Source organism: Mytilus trossulus, chromosome 1 (genome assembly GCF_036588685.1).
Source record: "Mytilus trossulus isolate FHL-02 chromosome 1, PNRI_Mtr1.1.1.hap1, whole genome shotgun sequence".
NCBI classification, from domain to species: domain Eukaryota; kingdom Metazoa; phylum Mollusca; class Bivalvia; order Mytilida; family Mytilidae; genus Mytilus; species Mytilus trossulus.
Genome location: NC_086373.1, coordinates 68468728 through 68484711, shown reverse-complemented (window position 1 = coordinate 68484711; position 15984 = coordinate 68468728). Strand labels below are relative to the sequence as shown.

General features: G+C 29.1%; 1 protein-coding gene across 2 annotated transcripts in view; it reads left to right on the top strand.

Annotated features, from left to right (window-relative positions):
• The window catches only part of LOC134683187 (LHFPL tetraspan subfamily member 5 protein-like), a 29873-nt gene extending 16454 nt beyond the window's left edge, over positions 1 to 13419 (top strand). Inside the window, exons 3-4 of one of the 2 annotated variants that reach the window (XM_063542326.1) lie at positions 8468 to 8500; positions 12045 to 13419. In XM_063542326.1, the coding sequence (XP_063398396.1) occupies positions 8468 to 8500; positions 12045 to 12235 (224 nt within the window). In that variant the 3' untranslated portion in view covers positions 12236 to 13419. The remainder of the gene's footprint in view (positions 1 to 8467; positions 8501 to 12044) is intronic. The other variant, XM_063542335.1, reaches the window with a different exon arrangement.
• Positions 13420 to 15984: the final 2565 nt, after the last annotated feature.

The window sequence follows — 15984 nt, the reverse complement described above, 5'->3', positions numbered from 1 at the left end:
GAACAACTGATGTTCTTAACCCTGCTGACTGCCATTGACAATTGCCAAATAAAATTGATCACAAGATGTAACCAAATGGATCTTAAAATAAATTTAATACTAAACAGAAACACTTTTTAAACTTGTGGCCGCGATCTTATGCCACAAACATACAGTGTCAATATATTTTAGTACACCAGATCAGGATTTCGACATTAAATGTACTTAAGCCTTGCTGCCGAAGAGGGTTTGGAAAAAGCAGCTGGAACTGTCGATAGGTTAAAGGCTCGAAAAAGCTTACAGACATTTTTATGTCAGACAGTTAAGATAAACACCTGGGAAGAGGCTTACAAAACATACCCTGAGGTGTCAAGTAAAATTGAAGAACTAGTTGGTAAGAACATAACTATTTTAAACCTGATTTTTGTGACAAAAATGTCGGTTATTGATTTGGGGATGTACGGCGAGTGGGCGGCAATCAAATGTTGTCCGTGCATTAACTCATGAACCATTCAACCAAAGCTTTTAAAATTTTAATATGTTGTAACTGACAACTAAATGAAGGTCAAGTTCAATAATGGCAATTTTGACTTTTACCGTTCAGGAGTTATGGTTCTTGAAAGATTGAAAAATGGAGTTTCCAGTTGTGTCCGTGCATTAACTCATGAACCGTTCAACCAAAGCTTTTAAAATTTTAATATGTTGTTACCGATGACAAAATAGAGTTCGAGTTCAATAATGAGGATTTTGACTTTTACCATTCAGGAGTTATGGTTCTTGAAAGATCGTAAAATGATGTTTCCATTCACGTTGTTGCATTTACACATGAACCATTCAATCTAAGCTTTTCAAATTTTAATATGTTGATACTGACTACAAAATGGAGGCCAAATTTGATATTGACGATTTTCACTTTCACCATTCATCAGTTATGGTTCTTGTGATATTGCCAGGACACAAATAAATATTAATTAATCAATCCAGTTTGCTGTCGTTGTGACAGCCTCTTGTTAAATATAGGAATCATATGTTCAGTCAAACCTGTTTGAAATAATCATGATCATCAAGGGAGAGCAAACATCTGGTGATATTGTCACTTGCATGAGAGGCACTATTATGGGGTTATTGCATGAGATGCACCTGATATGGGTTATAAGCCCAAGTGTGAAATTATGGCTTGTGTACTTCTGCTCATTTCACATACGCAAAAGCTGTTATATCAATGCTAAGTATATAATAAACATGTATAAAACAAAGGAGCTATCTAAAAAAAATATTCATATAATAATAAAAAATTTGACGTTTGGATTGAATTGAGAAACTGTACTCAAACTAACTGTTGCGTCAAGAAAAAAAAACACAGCTAAATATAGAACAATAGATAGTTTCATTTTTGATACTGACTATATCATGTGGAATATCTAGACGAGCCCGTCATTATCAAAAACGAAACTACCTGTTAATCAGTTTATCGGTAATTATGACGTCACACTGTATTGCCTGATATTTTCAGTGATACAGCCAGTATACTACGTTGATACTTGAATATATTAGGCAGTAGGATCAAAGAGAAAATATATGAATTACAAATAATTTTATTTCTTGCACATTCATCACACATATAAATCTGTTATAGTTAAGTTGAGTCCTTACAATTATACATTGTAACTAAAAGTAAAAAACACAATATGATGTAAAAGATTTATATGTTCAGCTTGTCTATTGTCAACAAATTACACTCTGCCTACCTATTGTTAGCAAACATCCAAGCAAACAAAGCAAGCAAGTTGATCAAAGTTTTGTTTTACATGCTTTTATGGAAGAGCTGTAAATAAGATCTAGACATTGGTTTTGAAAAAAATGAGTTTGATAATCATCTTTTATTTCAGAAAAAAAAATCAGACGCAAATTTGTTCCTGAAGTTTTCACTGCCTACTGCAACTCACTGACAGCAATACCAGTGTGTAGTAATGGTGAAGAGTCAGAAGTTTCTGCTCCAGAACAAGTGGACATAGATGAAGCAGCAGCAGCTGATACACAACCACCTGTTACTCAATCCTCACCTCAAAATTTTCAAATAAATATTGTTATAAAAAGTAAGGGAAAGGAAATTGTAATTACTGAGGAAGCACAGAAAGTTATTGATTTTCATAAATCTATTTTAGATAAAGCTCTTACAAAAGTACTTCCTTTGGAAGAGTAAAGTAATTAAATATTAATGTAATTTATAATTCACTTCTAAACAATTTTCTAAAAGCTTCATTATAATGTCCTCCATTATATACACTAGCTGTAGTGTAATAGATTAAAAAAAATAATCTGAAAATAAATATCATTTTCTTTGTAAAAATAGAATAATCAATTAAGATTAAGCGAGGACTACACTAGTAGATAGGAGTTGACAAACTTATTTTGAAATGTAATTTTGATTGGGTCAACAGTGGAAATCACATGAAATTTTTTACATTGTCCCACAAAATAAAAATAAAAAATATTTCGACTTAAACGTCAGATAAAAACAGACAATTTTTTTACATTTACTCACAATATCCTGCTCCTGAAAATGTTAATAGATATGACTCAGAAGCTGAGACACAAACACCTGCTCCTGAACCTTCAACTCAAAACTTGATATTGATATTAAAACTAAGGGAAAGGAAATTGTAATTACTGAGGAAGCCCAGATAGTTGTTTATTTTCATAAATCTATTCCAGATAAAGCTCTAACAAAAGAAGTGGGTTTGAAAAGTAAAATAAACCTTTAATGTAATTTATAAGTCAAAACTAAGGGAAAGGAAATTGTAATAACTGAGGAAGCCCACAGAGTTATTGATTTTCTTAAATCTATTCTAGATAAAGCTCTTACAAAAGAAGTGGGTTTGAAAAGTAAAGTAAACCTTTAATGTAATTTATAAGTCAAAACTAAGGGAAAGGAAATTGTAATAACTGAGGAAGCCCACAGAGTTATTGATTTTCTTAAATCTATTCTAGATAAAGCTCTTACAAAAGAAGTGGGTTTGAAAAGTAAAGTAAACCTTTAATGTAATTTATAAGTCAAAACTAAGGGAAAGGAAATTGTAATAACTGAGGAAGCCCACAGAGTTATTGATTTTCTTAAATCTATTCTAGATAAAGCTCTTACAAAAGAAGTGGGTTTGAAAAGTAAAGTAAACCTTTAATGTAATTTATAAGTCAAAACTAAGGGAAAGGAAATTGTAATAACTGAGGAAGCCCACAGAGTTATTGATTTTCTTAAATCTATTCTAGATAAAGCTCTTACAAAAGAAGTGGGTCTGAAAAGTAAAATAAACCTTTAATGTAATTTATAAGTCAAAACTAAGGGAAAGGAAATTGTAATAAATGAGGAAGCCCACAGAGTTATTGATTTTCTTAAATCTATTCTAGATAAAGCTCTTACAAAAGACAAAAATATTTACTTTGACTTAAATGTCAGAAAAAAATGTTAAAAAAATATACATTCATTCACAATGTCCTGCTCATAAAAATGCTAATAGACATGACTTGGAAGTCGAGACTCAAACACCTGCTCATGATACTTCAACTCAAATTTTGATATTGATATAAAATCTAAGGGAAAGGAAATTGTAATTAGTAAGGAAGCCCACAGAGTTGTTAATTTTCATAAATCTATTCCAGATAAAGGTCTTACAATAGTATTGGCTTTGAAAAGTAAAATAAACCTTTAATGTAATTTATAAGTCAAAACTAAGGGAAAGGAAATTGTAATTACCGAGGAAGCCCACAGAGTTATTGATTTTCATAAATCTATTCCAGATAAAGCCCTTACAACATGTACAAAAGACAAAAATATTAACTTTGACTTAAATGTCAGATACAAATGTTACAAAAATATAAATTTATTCACAATGCCCTGCTTATGAAAATGTTAATAGACATAACTAGGAAGCTGAGACACAAACAACTGCTCCTGAACCTTCAACTCAAAATCTATTCTAGATAAAGCTCTTATAAAAGACAAAAATATTTTGACTTAAAAATCAGATAAAAATATATATTCACAATGTCCTGCACTGGAAAATGCTAATAGAGATGACTTGGAAGTCGAGACTCAAACACCTGCTCATAAAACTTCAACTCAAAACTTTGATATTGATATTAAAACTAAGGGAAAGGAAATTGTAATTAATGAGGAATTCCACAGAGTTGTTGATTTTCATAAATCTATTCTAGATAAAGCTCCTCAAAATTTTAATATTGATATAAAAACTAAGGGACAGGAAATTGTAATTACTGATGAAGTCCAGAGAGTTATTGATTTTCATAAATCTATTCTAGATAAAGCTCCTCAAAATTTTAATATTGATATAAAAACTAAGGGACAGGAAATTGTAATTACTGATGAAGTCCAGAGAGTTATTGATTTTCATAAATCTATTCTAGATAAAGCTCCTCAAAATTTTAATATTGATATAAAAACTAAGGGACAGGAAATTGTAATTACTGATGAAGTCCAGAGAGTTATTGATTTTCATAAATCTATTCTAGATAAAGCTCCTCAAAATTTTAATATTGATATAAAAACTAAGGGACAGGAAATTGTAATTACTGATGAAGTCCAGAGAGTTATTGATTTTCATAAATCTATTCTAGATAAAGCTCCTCAAAATTTTAATATTGATATAAAAACTAAGGGACAGGAAATTGTAATTACTGATGAAGTCCAGAGAGTTATTGATTTTCATAAATCTATTCTAGATAAAGCTCCTCAAAATTTTAATATTGATATAAAAACTAAGGGACAGGAAATTGTAATTACTGATGAAGTCCAGAGAGTTATTGATTTTCATAAATCTATTCTAGATAAAGCTCTTACAAAAAAATCTGGCTGGGATCAACAGTGGAAATCATGTAAAATTTTTGCTATTATCCAACAAAAAAAAAATATTATTCAATGGACTTAAAAGACAAAAATGTACAAATTAGCAAATATGAAAATAAACATTTATTCAGGTATAACTTGTATTAAGCTGGGTTTTTTTAAAAGTTATTTACCTGTAGTCTTATTTTATAACATTTCTTTATAGTATTAGATTTTCTCATGCATTTTTCGGAAATAATTAATTTTGTCCACAAATGAATGTCTCAATTTTAGCAATGCTTCATACGAATATTCCAACAAAACCATTCAATTCAGATATTATTTCTTTCATCATACCTTTGTACACCTACTTTTTTGTTTAAAAAAAAAGTAATTTTTAGGGGTTTATTTTTTACAAAAACATGAACATTGTTATTGTCAAATAAGAAGACACATATTATAACAATTTTATGGACTATTTTCTTTGATGGGGATACACATTTTGTATCCATAACTCTTCCTAACACACAAAAACTTATAGACACTTTTTCAAAATCCTCAAGTTATAATGCCATTGTGCACCCCCTATTCTAATTTATGTTCAAATTGATTTTGGGGTTTCAAATACAAAACAAGGAGCTTTTTGCTCACAGTACATATATAGTTAATAGTTTTAACCTTCATGTCAATTGTGAAATTTTCTATTTCTTATCAATAATCAGTTATATTTTTATTCATTGTAGATGTAGTTAATTTATAAATACTTTGCTGATAATTGTATTTATACAAATGTCTTAAACAGATTTATTTTTGCTAAATAGATGTCAATAAATTGTTTGATCTATGAACATGGATGTATATAGTAAGAGTAGAATACATACTGTAATTTCCTTTTCATTTTTAAACTCACATTACATTCTCCATATATATCTACATGTCATGGTCATAAATGTTATAATATGTATTGAACACTTAGTCATTGGAAATTTAAGCCAAATCACACAGTAAAGATCCTACAATTACATTTTTTTTCAAGTCAAGTTTAATGTGCAATTCTGTAATATGCAAAGAAGAACAAAATATTTTATATGTTAACTTTGAAACAAGCAAAGAAGAACAAAATGTTTTTCTGGTTAACTTTCATAGACATTATATTAATTTCTTTCATTCTAAAACTGTTATCGAGATTCCTGTAAATACATGAAGATATACCTTACATTTCTATATTTTGTCATGTCATACAGAATTATTATATTGAAAGCTGTTTGATCTAACATCTTTAAAGCAATCTTAAGCCTATTGCAAAAGTAAAATATGGGGGTCCATGTGCTACTTTTTTTTTAGCTCAATGCAGTAGATATAGATATTTAAAGTGTTTCACCATTTCCCTTTTCAGACTGGATTACTTTGTAGTGTTTTCATAATGCAACATCACCATGTGGTCATTTCTACTGTTTTTAATAACATAATAAATGTTTTGTTAATTATTATTTTCAAAGTCATTATTAAGAAAAGAAATAAACAGCCTTAATTTTGTCTTGAATATTATGTCCCTTAGATAATTTTCAAATGCTTATATCTTAGATCATACAGCATCTGCATTTTAACCTAAAATAAATTACTATGTAACTCACATCACCAGTTTGATGATGTAATGAATTTTCTTTGAATTGTTAATGCTGATCATTATTATTGTAAGACATATTCATTTATTTATTATAATCAAGCTAATTACAGCAAGAGTTGTCTATATTGTATGTAACTTTAACGTGTGACACAATAAAATTATATATTAAGAGTAAAATACACAAATATGAAATAAATATATCATAGAACTGACATTTTGTAATTTTCTATGTTCAAAGAAGCATCTTGTAATTTAGTACATTAAAAGTACAACCAAATAATTTTAACATTCATGTTCAAAAGTAAATCGAGAGCTGTGTAAATTGCCAATGAGACAATTTAACAACCTCAGTATGAAAATTCATATTAATTTCAAACTACAACTAAGTGTATTTCACAGGATACGTTATTGTCTTCTATTTTATGTACCATACAGTACTTGTTATCATCACCTGGTCTGTGTTGTGTGTAGCACACTGGATTTTTTTATGTTTGTTACCATCAACTTGTCTCTGCAGCTCACAGGATTTATAACTTTATCTGGTCTGCGCCACACATTGTTTATAATCTTTACCTGGTCTGTGTGCCGCACGGGATAGATAGTCTACACTTAATCTGTGCGATGCACAGGATTTATAATCTTCACTTGGTCTGTGCGACACACATGATTTATAGTTTTCACCTGGTCTGTGCACCACAGAGGATTTACAGTTTTCACCTGGTCTGTGCACCACAGAGGATTTACAGTTTTCACATGGTCTGTGCACCACAGAGGATTTACAGTTTTCACCTGGTCTGTGCACCACAGAGGATTTACAGTTTTCACTTGGTCTGTGCGTCGCACAGGATTTATAGTTTTTAACAGGTCTGTGCGTCGCACAGGATTTATAGTTTTCAACAAGTCTGTGCGCCGCACAGGATTTATAGTTTTTAACAGGTCTGTGCGCCGCACAGGATTATAATCTTCACTTGGTCTGTGCGTCGCACAGGATTTATAATCTTCACTTGGTCTGTGCGCCGCACAGGATTTATAATCTTCACTTGGTCTGTGCGCCGCACAGGATTTATAATCTTCACTTGGTCTGTGCGCCGCACAGGATTTATAGCTTTTAACAGGTCTGTGCGCCGCACAGGATTTATATTTATCAATAGGTTTGTGTGCTGGATGGGATTTTTTTCATGATGTGATATTTAATTGGTTGTCTATTGTTTCCATGGTAACAAGCTCTGACATGTAAATATCCATGAAATCCATGATTTAGTTAAATTCCATATTAAATAATTACTCCAAATTTAAATAATACAGTGTTAATTATGCTTTATTCTGCTTTATGTGTAATGTAACTGTACATGTATATATGTATTTATTTTAGAAATTATGTAAATACCAATTATAAGTGATAAACTCTGTTTTCTATATATAAATTTAGTTTTCTATAAATAGATTTATTGCAAAAGTAGACTAAAAATCTCTTTTGTAAAAGATACCCTTTCCAGGCAAACTGAAGTTGTTTAAGCTGTGACTAATAGGTAAAGTATTTATAGTCCCGGTTGTTTAAATTAAAATTGACCTGTCTTAAAGAAATAGAGTTCATATAGCTACTTAGCTACATTGAAGACCTGTTGGTGCCCTTCTGCTGTTGTTTTTTATTTGGTCGGGTTGTTGTCTCTTTGACACATTCCCCATTTCCATTCTCAATTTTATTTTGTAGAAATAAAGGGGTGACTGTGAAACAAGGGGTAAAAGGAAGGCTCATCTGTTTTGATTTTAACACATTGTTTGGAGAAAGGGAGCTTAAATGTCCTTCAAACTCCCCAAATTCTGACCTTAGTTATGATATCATTGCAATAAATATGTGTTATAATGAACAAGAACATGCACTTTTGCATGGTGCTGGTTCACTTTTCTGAGTGTTTCACCTGATTTCATAGTCAAATTATACTCACTAGTAAACCATATAATTTGTAATACACATGTATGTTATAATATAAAATAGCATATGTATTGTTTTGTACTTGTAGCATTCAGTAATTTGAATTACAGTTGGGGACAAGGTATAATTTCGAATATTTTTTTTTCTTATTAGTACTAAAATTAGATTTTTTTTGTCTTATTTTTTTGTTGTCTGTTAACATTGCTTTTTGGTAAAGATAACAGAATTAAACAGCTGCTTTTATGGAAAATATAAGCTGGTTTGGCTTTTTAAAAGACAAATATATATGGTTGTGAGTTATGATAGAGATTTTGATTAATATAACATTTTTTGTACAATAAACAAAAGACTCTTTTTTTAATTCAGTCTTCATTATTATCTTTATGTTATATAACCAGTTTCAACTTTCAGTTGGAAATGGATCATAAAATATAACAAAAGATAAAGTATTATCAAATAATTCACTAGTTCTTCTTCCTTATTTTCAAACAATTGTTGTTCATTTTAATTTGCTTATTATTTTCCCATACTATGATATTTTCAATACCACTGGACGTTAAGCAACCAACAATCATTCAATATTTTCAATAGAAAAAGAAGGATAGATTGTTGATGCTTTACATCCATTGACTAAGCGCTGGACATTGAAAAGCTATCCATCATCATCCAGTGGCTGATATTTAATGCATGAATCAGAAAAATGATTTTGTAACATTTGAATGTTTGTAAATATATGTGTATATCCAGTGTGTAAAATTTTCCTTGCAGAATAAATAATTAATGAGGTAAAGTATAGAGCAAGATTCTAATGTTAACATTATTTTTATGCATTGATATTGTTTTACACTTTTTAATACTGATACCAAATGAAATTATCTCCCCTTAAAACTTGTTTCTGCATTGTTTGTATAATTGTAATCTATTGATTGAAATTTTGATAAACAATTTTTTCAAATTTTTTAGTAATTTTATATTTTTCAAATTTTGAAATGATTCAATATTCTTCAAATGTTAGAATGAAATCAAACTATAAGTAAAGGGGAGATAAGTAGAATAATTTAAATCTGTTAGAGATATTAAAACAGATGTAATTAATGTCTCTGCAACTAATCACTTACAAAAGATTAATACTATATTTATTTTACAACTATCACTTTGTTTTTTAATCAAATATGCATCATAATTAAAAAAAAATAAAAGTATAGAAAATATGACTGCTAACAATTTGAAGAATGAATTCAAATTTCTTTTTATTTTTTATTTGTGTATTAATTTAGGATTTAGAGACAAAGTGTTGTCAAACAGATTCAAATACCTCAACTAACAATTTAACATTTTTATTTAGCATGCAAACGATTCATAACTAATAGACTAACTGTTGTATAGAAATAACTAATATAGATTACCTCCCTTGAAAAATAGTTTATAGTTCTTTGCAAATGTCAATTACCTTTTATTGTGTTTAAAAATATGCATTTTGACACCTGTAGAAGTTCAAAACTTATGTCAGCCTACACTAAAGTTCATGATCATCCTATCAAAACATAAATAAAATCATCATTTAGTATGAACTGTAGAGAATAAATCAGTAATTTGAATGATATAATGGACATTGAAAAATTTAAAACAAAATGTGTTGCCTGTTGAAACATGTCAGTATTACTGAAAAATCAGGAAATTTTATATGAAATCAATGCTTTACTGTAATTATATTGAAAGTTAGAAATGTGTGTGGCAACATATTTAAATTAAGAAAACTAGAAAATGTAATCACAGCAGATATTTGTTCTGCTGGATACCATCAAAATTGAAAAATCAAGGAAACAATTTGTGATAATTTGTGGGGCAAAAATTGGTTATCCTGTAGCTTATTCTGGTACTTAGAAAGGAACTATACTAGATTTAAAAAAACCCCAACAGAAATGAACAGTGAGACAAAGTGACCTACTACCACTTTGAATAATAAGCTTGTCATTACAAGTAATATTCAACAGCATACAAGATAACTGAATGATTTTATTCTCATAAACTAGTACATAGCTACAGAGATAATAACAGTTCATATATTATACATATCTTTGTTTCGCATGTGTGAAAATAAATAACATTATAATAATAGTACAGTTCCTCTAACCAGGAGGACAGACTTTCAATGATATAAATCGTATAAATCTACACAATTTTTCTAATACTACAACATTTTCAGATGAGAATACATTTTTAAATTTAATAATGTTTGCATTTTTGTTACAATAGTGTGGTAAATATTTTTCTCTTTCTATGTTAAAACAATTGCATCACATAATGTAGTGAAATTCATCGCCAATATCTTTAGAGCTACAGAGATAAGTAAAAACTTTAAACATTTATATAATGTAAATTTATGTAATATTTAACCACTTGAACAAAGATTCAAAGCAAAGCTCATGATGATTATTTTTGTTTTGAAGAGAGAACATAAGATAATATTGATGGTAACAAATAAGATGATTTTGTTTTTTTTGCGATAATGTCTTTCAAAAAAGATATGGAGCTTCTTATTGCACTGTGGTAATACTCAAATTTTAATGAGTTTCTTTTTTCTTTTTAGTACTATTTCTTAAAATTATTAATACCATTATGCATGTTAATTACTAAAAGAGAAATATAGAAAAAAACTAAAATCTCCTTATTTCAATATCAAAAAACAAAACATAGTTGCATGTTTAATGTTCTTTATAGAAAACTCTAAATAAAATTATTAACTAAACTGTGTGTGATTAAAATAAGATATGAGTTGTGTTACATGTAAATCTTTTAAACAATGGGTTATTGTAAAATTTGTGTTCTTCTGTATTTGGTTCAATATACATTGTAGGGATGAGAAAATTCAATTTGAAAATTATTAAAATTAAATTGTTAAATGGTTTGTTTACGTTTAGAACAAGATTATCATGGTTTGTTTATCTTTTCTGCTCATCAGAGCTGAATAGTTTGGTCAAGTTGTTATATTGAACCTATGTATTCAGATGGGTAGAAGTCTACATGTGTGTTCATGCCTATAGCCTATTAATTCCATTCATTTTAAGGGTTTTTTTTACTGGAAACTGAAACACAGACAATGTGTCACCACGGTTTGCAATCAAATTTCTCTGAAAAAAATAAAAACTTACTGTCCCATTACATTAAATACTATTAATTATTTTGTCTTGAATTTGTATTTGATACTTTCAACAAGATTCCTGAAAATCTCCATGGATGTAAAGAATATTCTTGTTTAAAATTGTTTGCAATTGATGAAGAGTACAATAATTACTGAAAATTCAAGTAAAGAGTGCCAGAGCTAAAATTGCTAATTTTGTTGAAACAAGTCAAATATTATGAAAGGCCATTGCTTGAACTGTCTTAGTTTTAGTTAAAGCTTTCTCCAATAAGTGGGAATTTTATTTCACTCTACTATCTATCATCATTTTTATGAAAAAAAATATTTTTCTTTGAAGCGGGTAACCTCAATGACTGAATGTACATTAAGTGGATACAAAAATATGTAAAAATATGATTAATTTGTAAAGGTTAAAATTAAGTAATCATATACACATTACAGTTGAATTTGTTAATATACCCATAATAGTCCTTCATTGAGTTCTTTATGTTGCTTTAAAATATTCTGCTATTTCTCTTTGTAGAAGACTCAAAAGATGGATTTATTAATGGTGGATTTACAGCAGAATCCTTTGGGAGACAATCCAATGTCAGCAGTATGCAACCAAACACATCATCAGATCAGTCAGAGGTCAAGGCTGTCTTTAGGTCAAGGACAAGTAGCCAGGGATCTAAGCAAGGAGGGAGTGAATATGGAGAAGATATTAAACTTTAAGTGTGATTCTGCTGTATTTACCATTGTTTAATTTATCCACATGTTTAAATAGTTCGGATTGAAATTTTACTTAAAATTATTGTGTGTTTTGAAAAAAAATAAAACAATAAAGAACTAGTAAACAGTACAATTTATGAATTGGTTTAAAAAAAAATGTTTTAGATTTAGTAGATTTTGAATATCAATATCCATATTTTACTTATGATATGGAATCATGGAATTCAATATTGAATAGATGCAACTAAATAAATATAACATATCTTGCCATAAAAGTTGAACATAATATTGTAGAAAGCACCTGTACCAAAATTTTTTGAATTTTACACATGTGGATATTGTCTGGTCATCAGAAGTAAACAAATCCAAATGATATATTTCATTGATGATATTATAAAGGGTACAACTGTTTACTTTTTGCTCTAAACATTTCATAGGAAATACGATGTTTATCTTAATGCTTTTGATAAAATCTATATAAATGAACTTAAAAGTTCTCATTTGTGATATTTTGGAATTACATGAAAATGAAATAAGATTTCTTTTTAAAGTCCCTGTATGTGATACATGTCAAATAGATCAACAAATATTAGTATGAGAAAACTTTATATTTATGTTTTTATAGTGTGTATGTATTTGTAAAATAAAATAATTTGTGTAGTTTGGAATATTTTAATTCATGTACATGCTACAGTTGAATAATTGGATTATGCTAGGATTTGGTGTTAAAACTTGAAAGGATTTTTTTCATAGAATAAATTTCTGTCTTTGTAAATTGAAATAATCTGTCATATAATCTATATGTAATTTAAAGTTTGATTATTTAACAGCAAACAAATATTTGATTTTTCGTAGTCCAAGAGATAATTTTGATTATAACATTTGTACTTTTGAGTACCTACATCTGAATACTGTCTAAAATCATATCAATAATGAAAAAAATGTTACCACATTGAAATAGAAGACAATTAATACAGTAAACTTGTAAAAACATATTAATGAAAATTAGATGTTTCAAAACTGAACACTACATTTATTATATTCAATCAAATCTCTAAACAATTCATGTTGATATTAAAGTGTTGATGATTACCTATCAGATCAAACTTTTGTTAACTTAATATGCAAAGACCAATCATGTAGATAATATATGAATCACTGGATGATCATTCAAATTAATCGTTTTGAATATAATAATTGTTTTTGATTTTATATATTGATTACATGTTTATTTATAAATAAACTATTTATAAAAAAAAATGTTTATTTTTGATGTTCTTTTACATTCATTGTTTTACTACTGTCTCAGGTTATATAAACAACAACAAAAATAAAGAAATAAGAAGTTTTCATCAATCATGTTTCCATAAGGCAAGTATTTGTCTAACTATACAAATCCTTGCATAAGGCAATCACACATATTTTATTAGATTTCTATACAAAGTCACATGGACAACTATTGAACAAGAATATAGTTTTACCTTTGAACTGATTAACATTTATTCCCTTTTATTAGCTCACCAGACCCACAGGGCCAAGTGAGCTTTTTCTCATCACAGCTTTAAAATTGTGATGACCCACGGCAAACCAAGATGGCCGAAATGGCTAAAAATAGAACATAGGAGAAAATGCAGTTTTTGGCTGATATCTCTAAAACCAATACATTTATGGAAAATCTAAAATGGGGTAAAATTGTTTATCAGGTCAAGACCTATCTGCTGTGAAATTATCAGACCATTCAGGCAACCATTGTTGGGTTACTGCCCCTGAATTGGTGATTTTCAGAAATTTTTGTAGTTTTTGGTTATTATCTTGAATATTATTATAGATAGAGATACATAATTTGTAAACAGCAATAATGTACGGCAAAGTAAGACCTAAAAATAAGTCAACAGGACCAAAATGGTCAATTGACCCCTAACGGCCCTAAGGAGTTATTACCCGTATTAGTCATTTTCTTAACAATTTTCATAATTTTTTTAAAATTTTGACATACATTTTCCACTGTAACTACTGTGCCAACTTCATTATAGATAGAGATAATTGTAAGCAGCAAGAATGTTTAATATAGTAAGATCTACAAAGACATTACCAAAACACAATTTTGTCGTGAATCTATCTGTGTCCTTTGTTTTATATGCACATAGACCAAGGTGAGCGACACTTTGATTTTATGTTTCAATATACATATTTTTGAAATGTGTAATGCAAGGACTTATATAGTTGAAACTAACAGTACAAATCCTGTTAAAATCTGAAAATTACAACCAGAACAGATACATATACAGCCTTGTATTCTTTCAACATTTAAGATAAAAAATGATCCAATAAATTATATTTGACTTTTACCGTCACAGGTATGAATGAAAGACACAGAAGAAATGACTGAATTAAACAAGACTTTTATGCAAAATAAACCAAATGTTAATATAAAAACGCAAAAGGTGTGGAAATTTCATTCATCGCTAAGCTTGTGCAAGTCAAACTCTTGATGCCATGATTTAAATTAATTATATCCTTTTTAGCTCACCTGGCCCGAAGGGCCAAGTGAGCTTATGCCATCACTTGGCGTCAGTCGTCGTCCGTCGTCTGTCGTCGTCCGTCGTCGTCGTAAACTATTTCAAGAATCTTCTCCTCTGGAACTACTGGGCCAAATACTTCCAAACTTTAACTGAATGTTCCTTAGGGTATCTAGTTTATAAATTGTATCCGAAGTTTTGATCTATCAACAAACATGGTCGCCATTGCTAAAAATAGAACATAGGGGTCAAATGCAGTTTTTGGCTTATAACTAAAAAAACAAAGCATTTAGAGCAAATCTGACATGGGGTAAGATTGTTTATCAGGTCAAGATCTATCTGCCCTGAAATTTTCAGATGAATCAGACAATCTGTTGTTGGGTTGCTGCCCCTGAATTGGTAATTTTAAGGAAATTTTGCTGTTTTTGGTTATTATCTTGAATATTATTATAGATAGAGATAAACTGTAAACAGCAATAATGTTCAGCAAAGTAAGATTTACAAATAAGTCAACAAGACCGAAATGGTCAATTGACCCCTTAAGGAGTTATTGCCCTTTAAAAGACTTTTTTCACAATTTGTTCATCATGTTGACTTACTTTAAAAAATCTTCTCCTTTGAAACTGCTGTGTCAATTTCAGCCAAACTTAAGCTAAATAAGTTTCAGAGTATCTGTTATAAATTTTATATTTTATTTCCTTGTATGTCCAGAAACATAGCTTCTATGGCTAAAATAGAACATAGGAAAAAATGATTATTTTTTTTGGCTTTTGAAGAAAATAGGACGATCCAAAGAACATTTAAATAAATTGAAAAAGCCAAAATAATCATTGATGCGAGATTTAACAAAAAAAGAATTAAGGTGAGCGATTCAGGCTCTTGAGAGCCTCTTGTTTAATATTCTACCTGTAAATTACATGATTTTTATCAAAAGAATATAGGTTGTTAATTTAATTCACAGATAATCCCATTGTGAGATATCAACATGTACATGTATAAAATGTACAGAAAGAAGTATTGTTCCAAAAAAATTCCAGTATTCTAGCTTCACTGTTATTTTGAATTCTCTTGGTCCTGCAACACCTTTCACCAGCTTCAAGACAGCTGAAAAAGCCAACAATTAAATAATGTACATGAAATATATGTGGAAATACCTGTTCCTGGTCTAATATTGGTATTATAGGGTAACATTAAAGTTATCTTTGTAATTCTAATACTATGAGAATTGTCTGT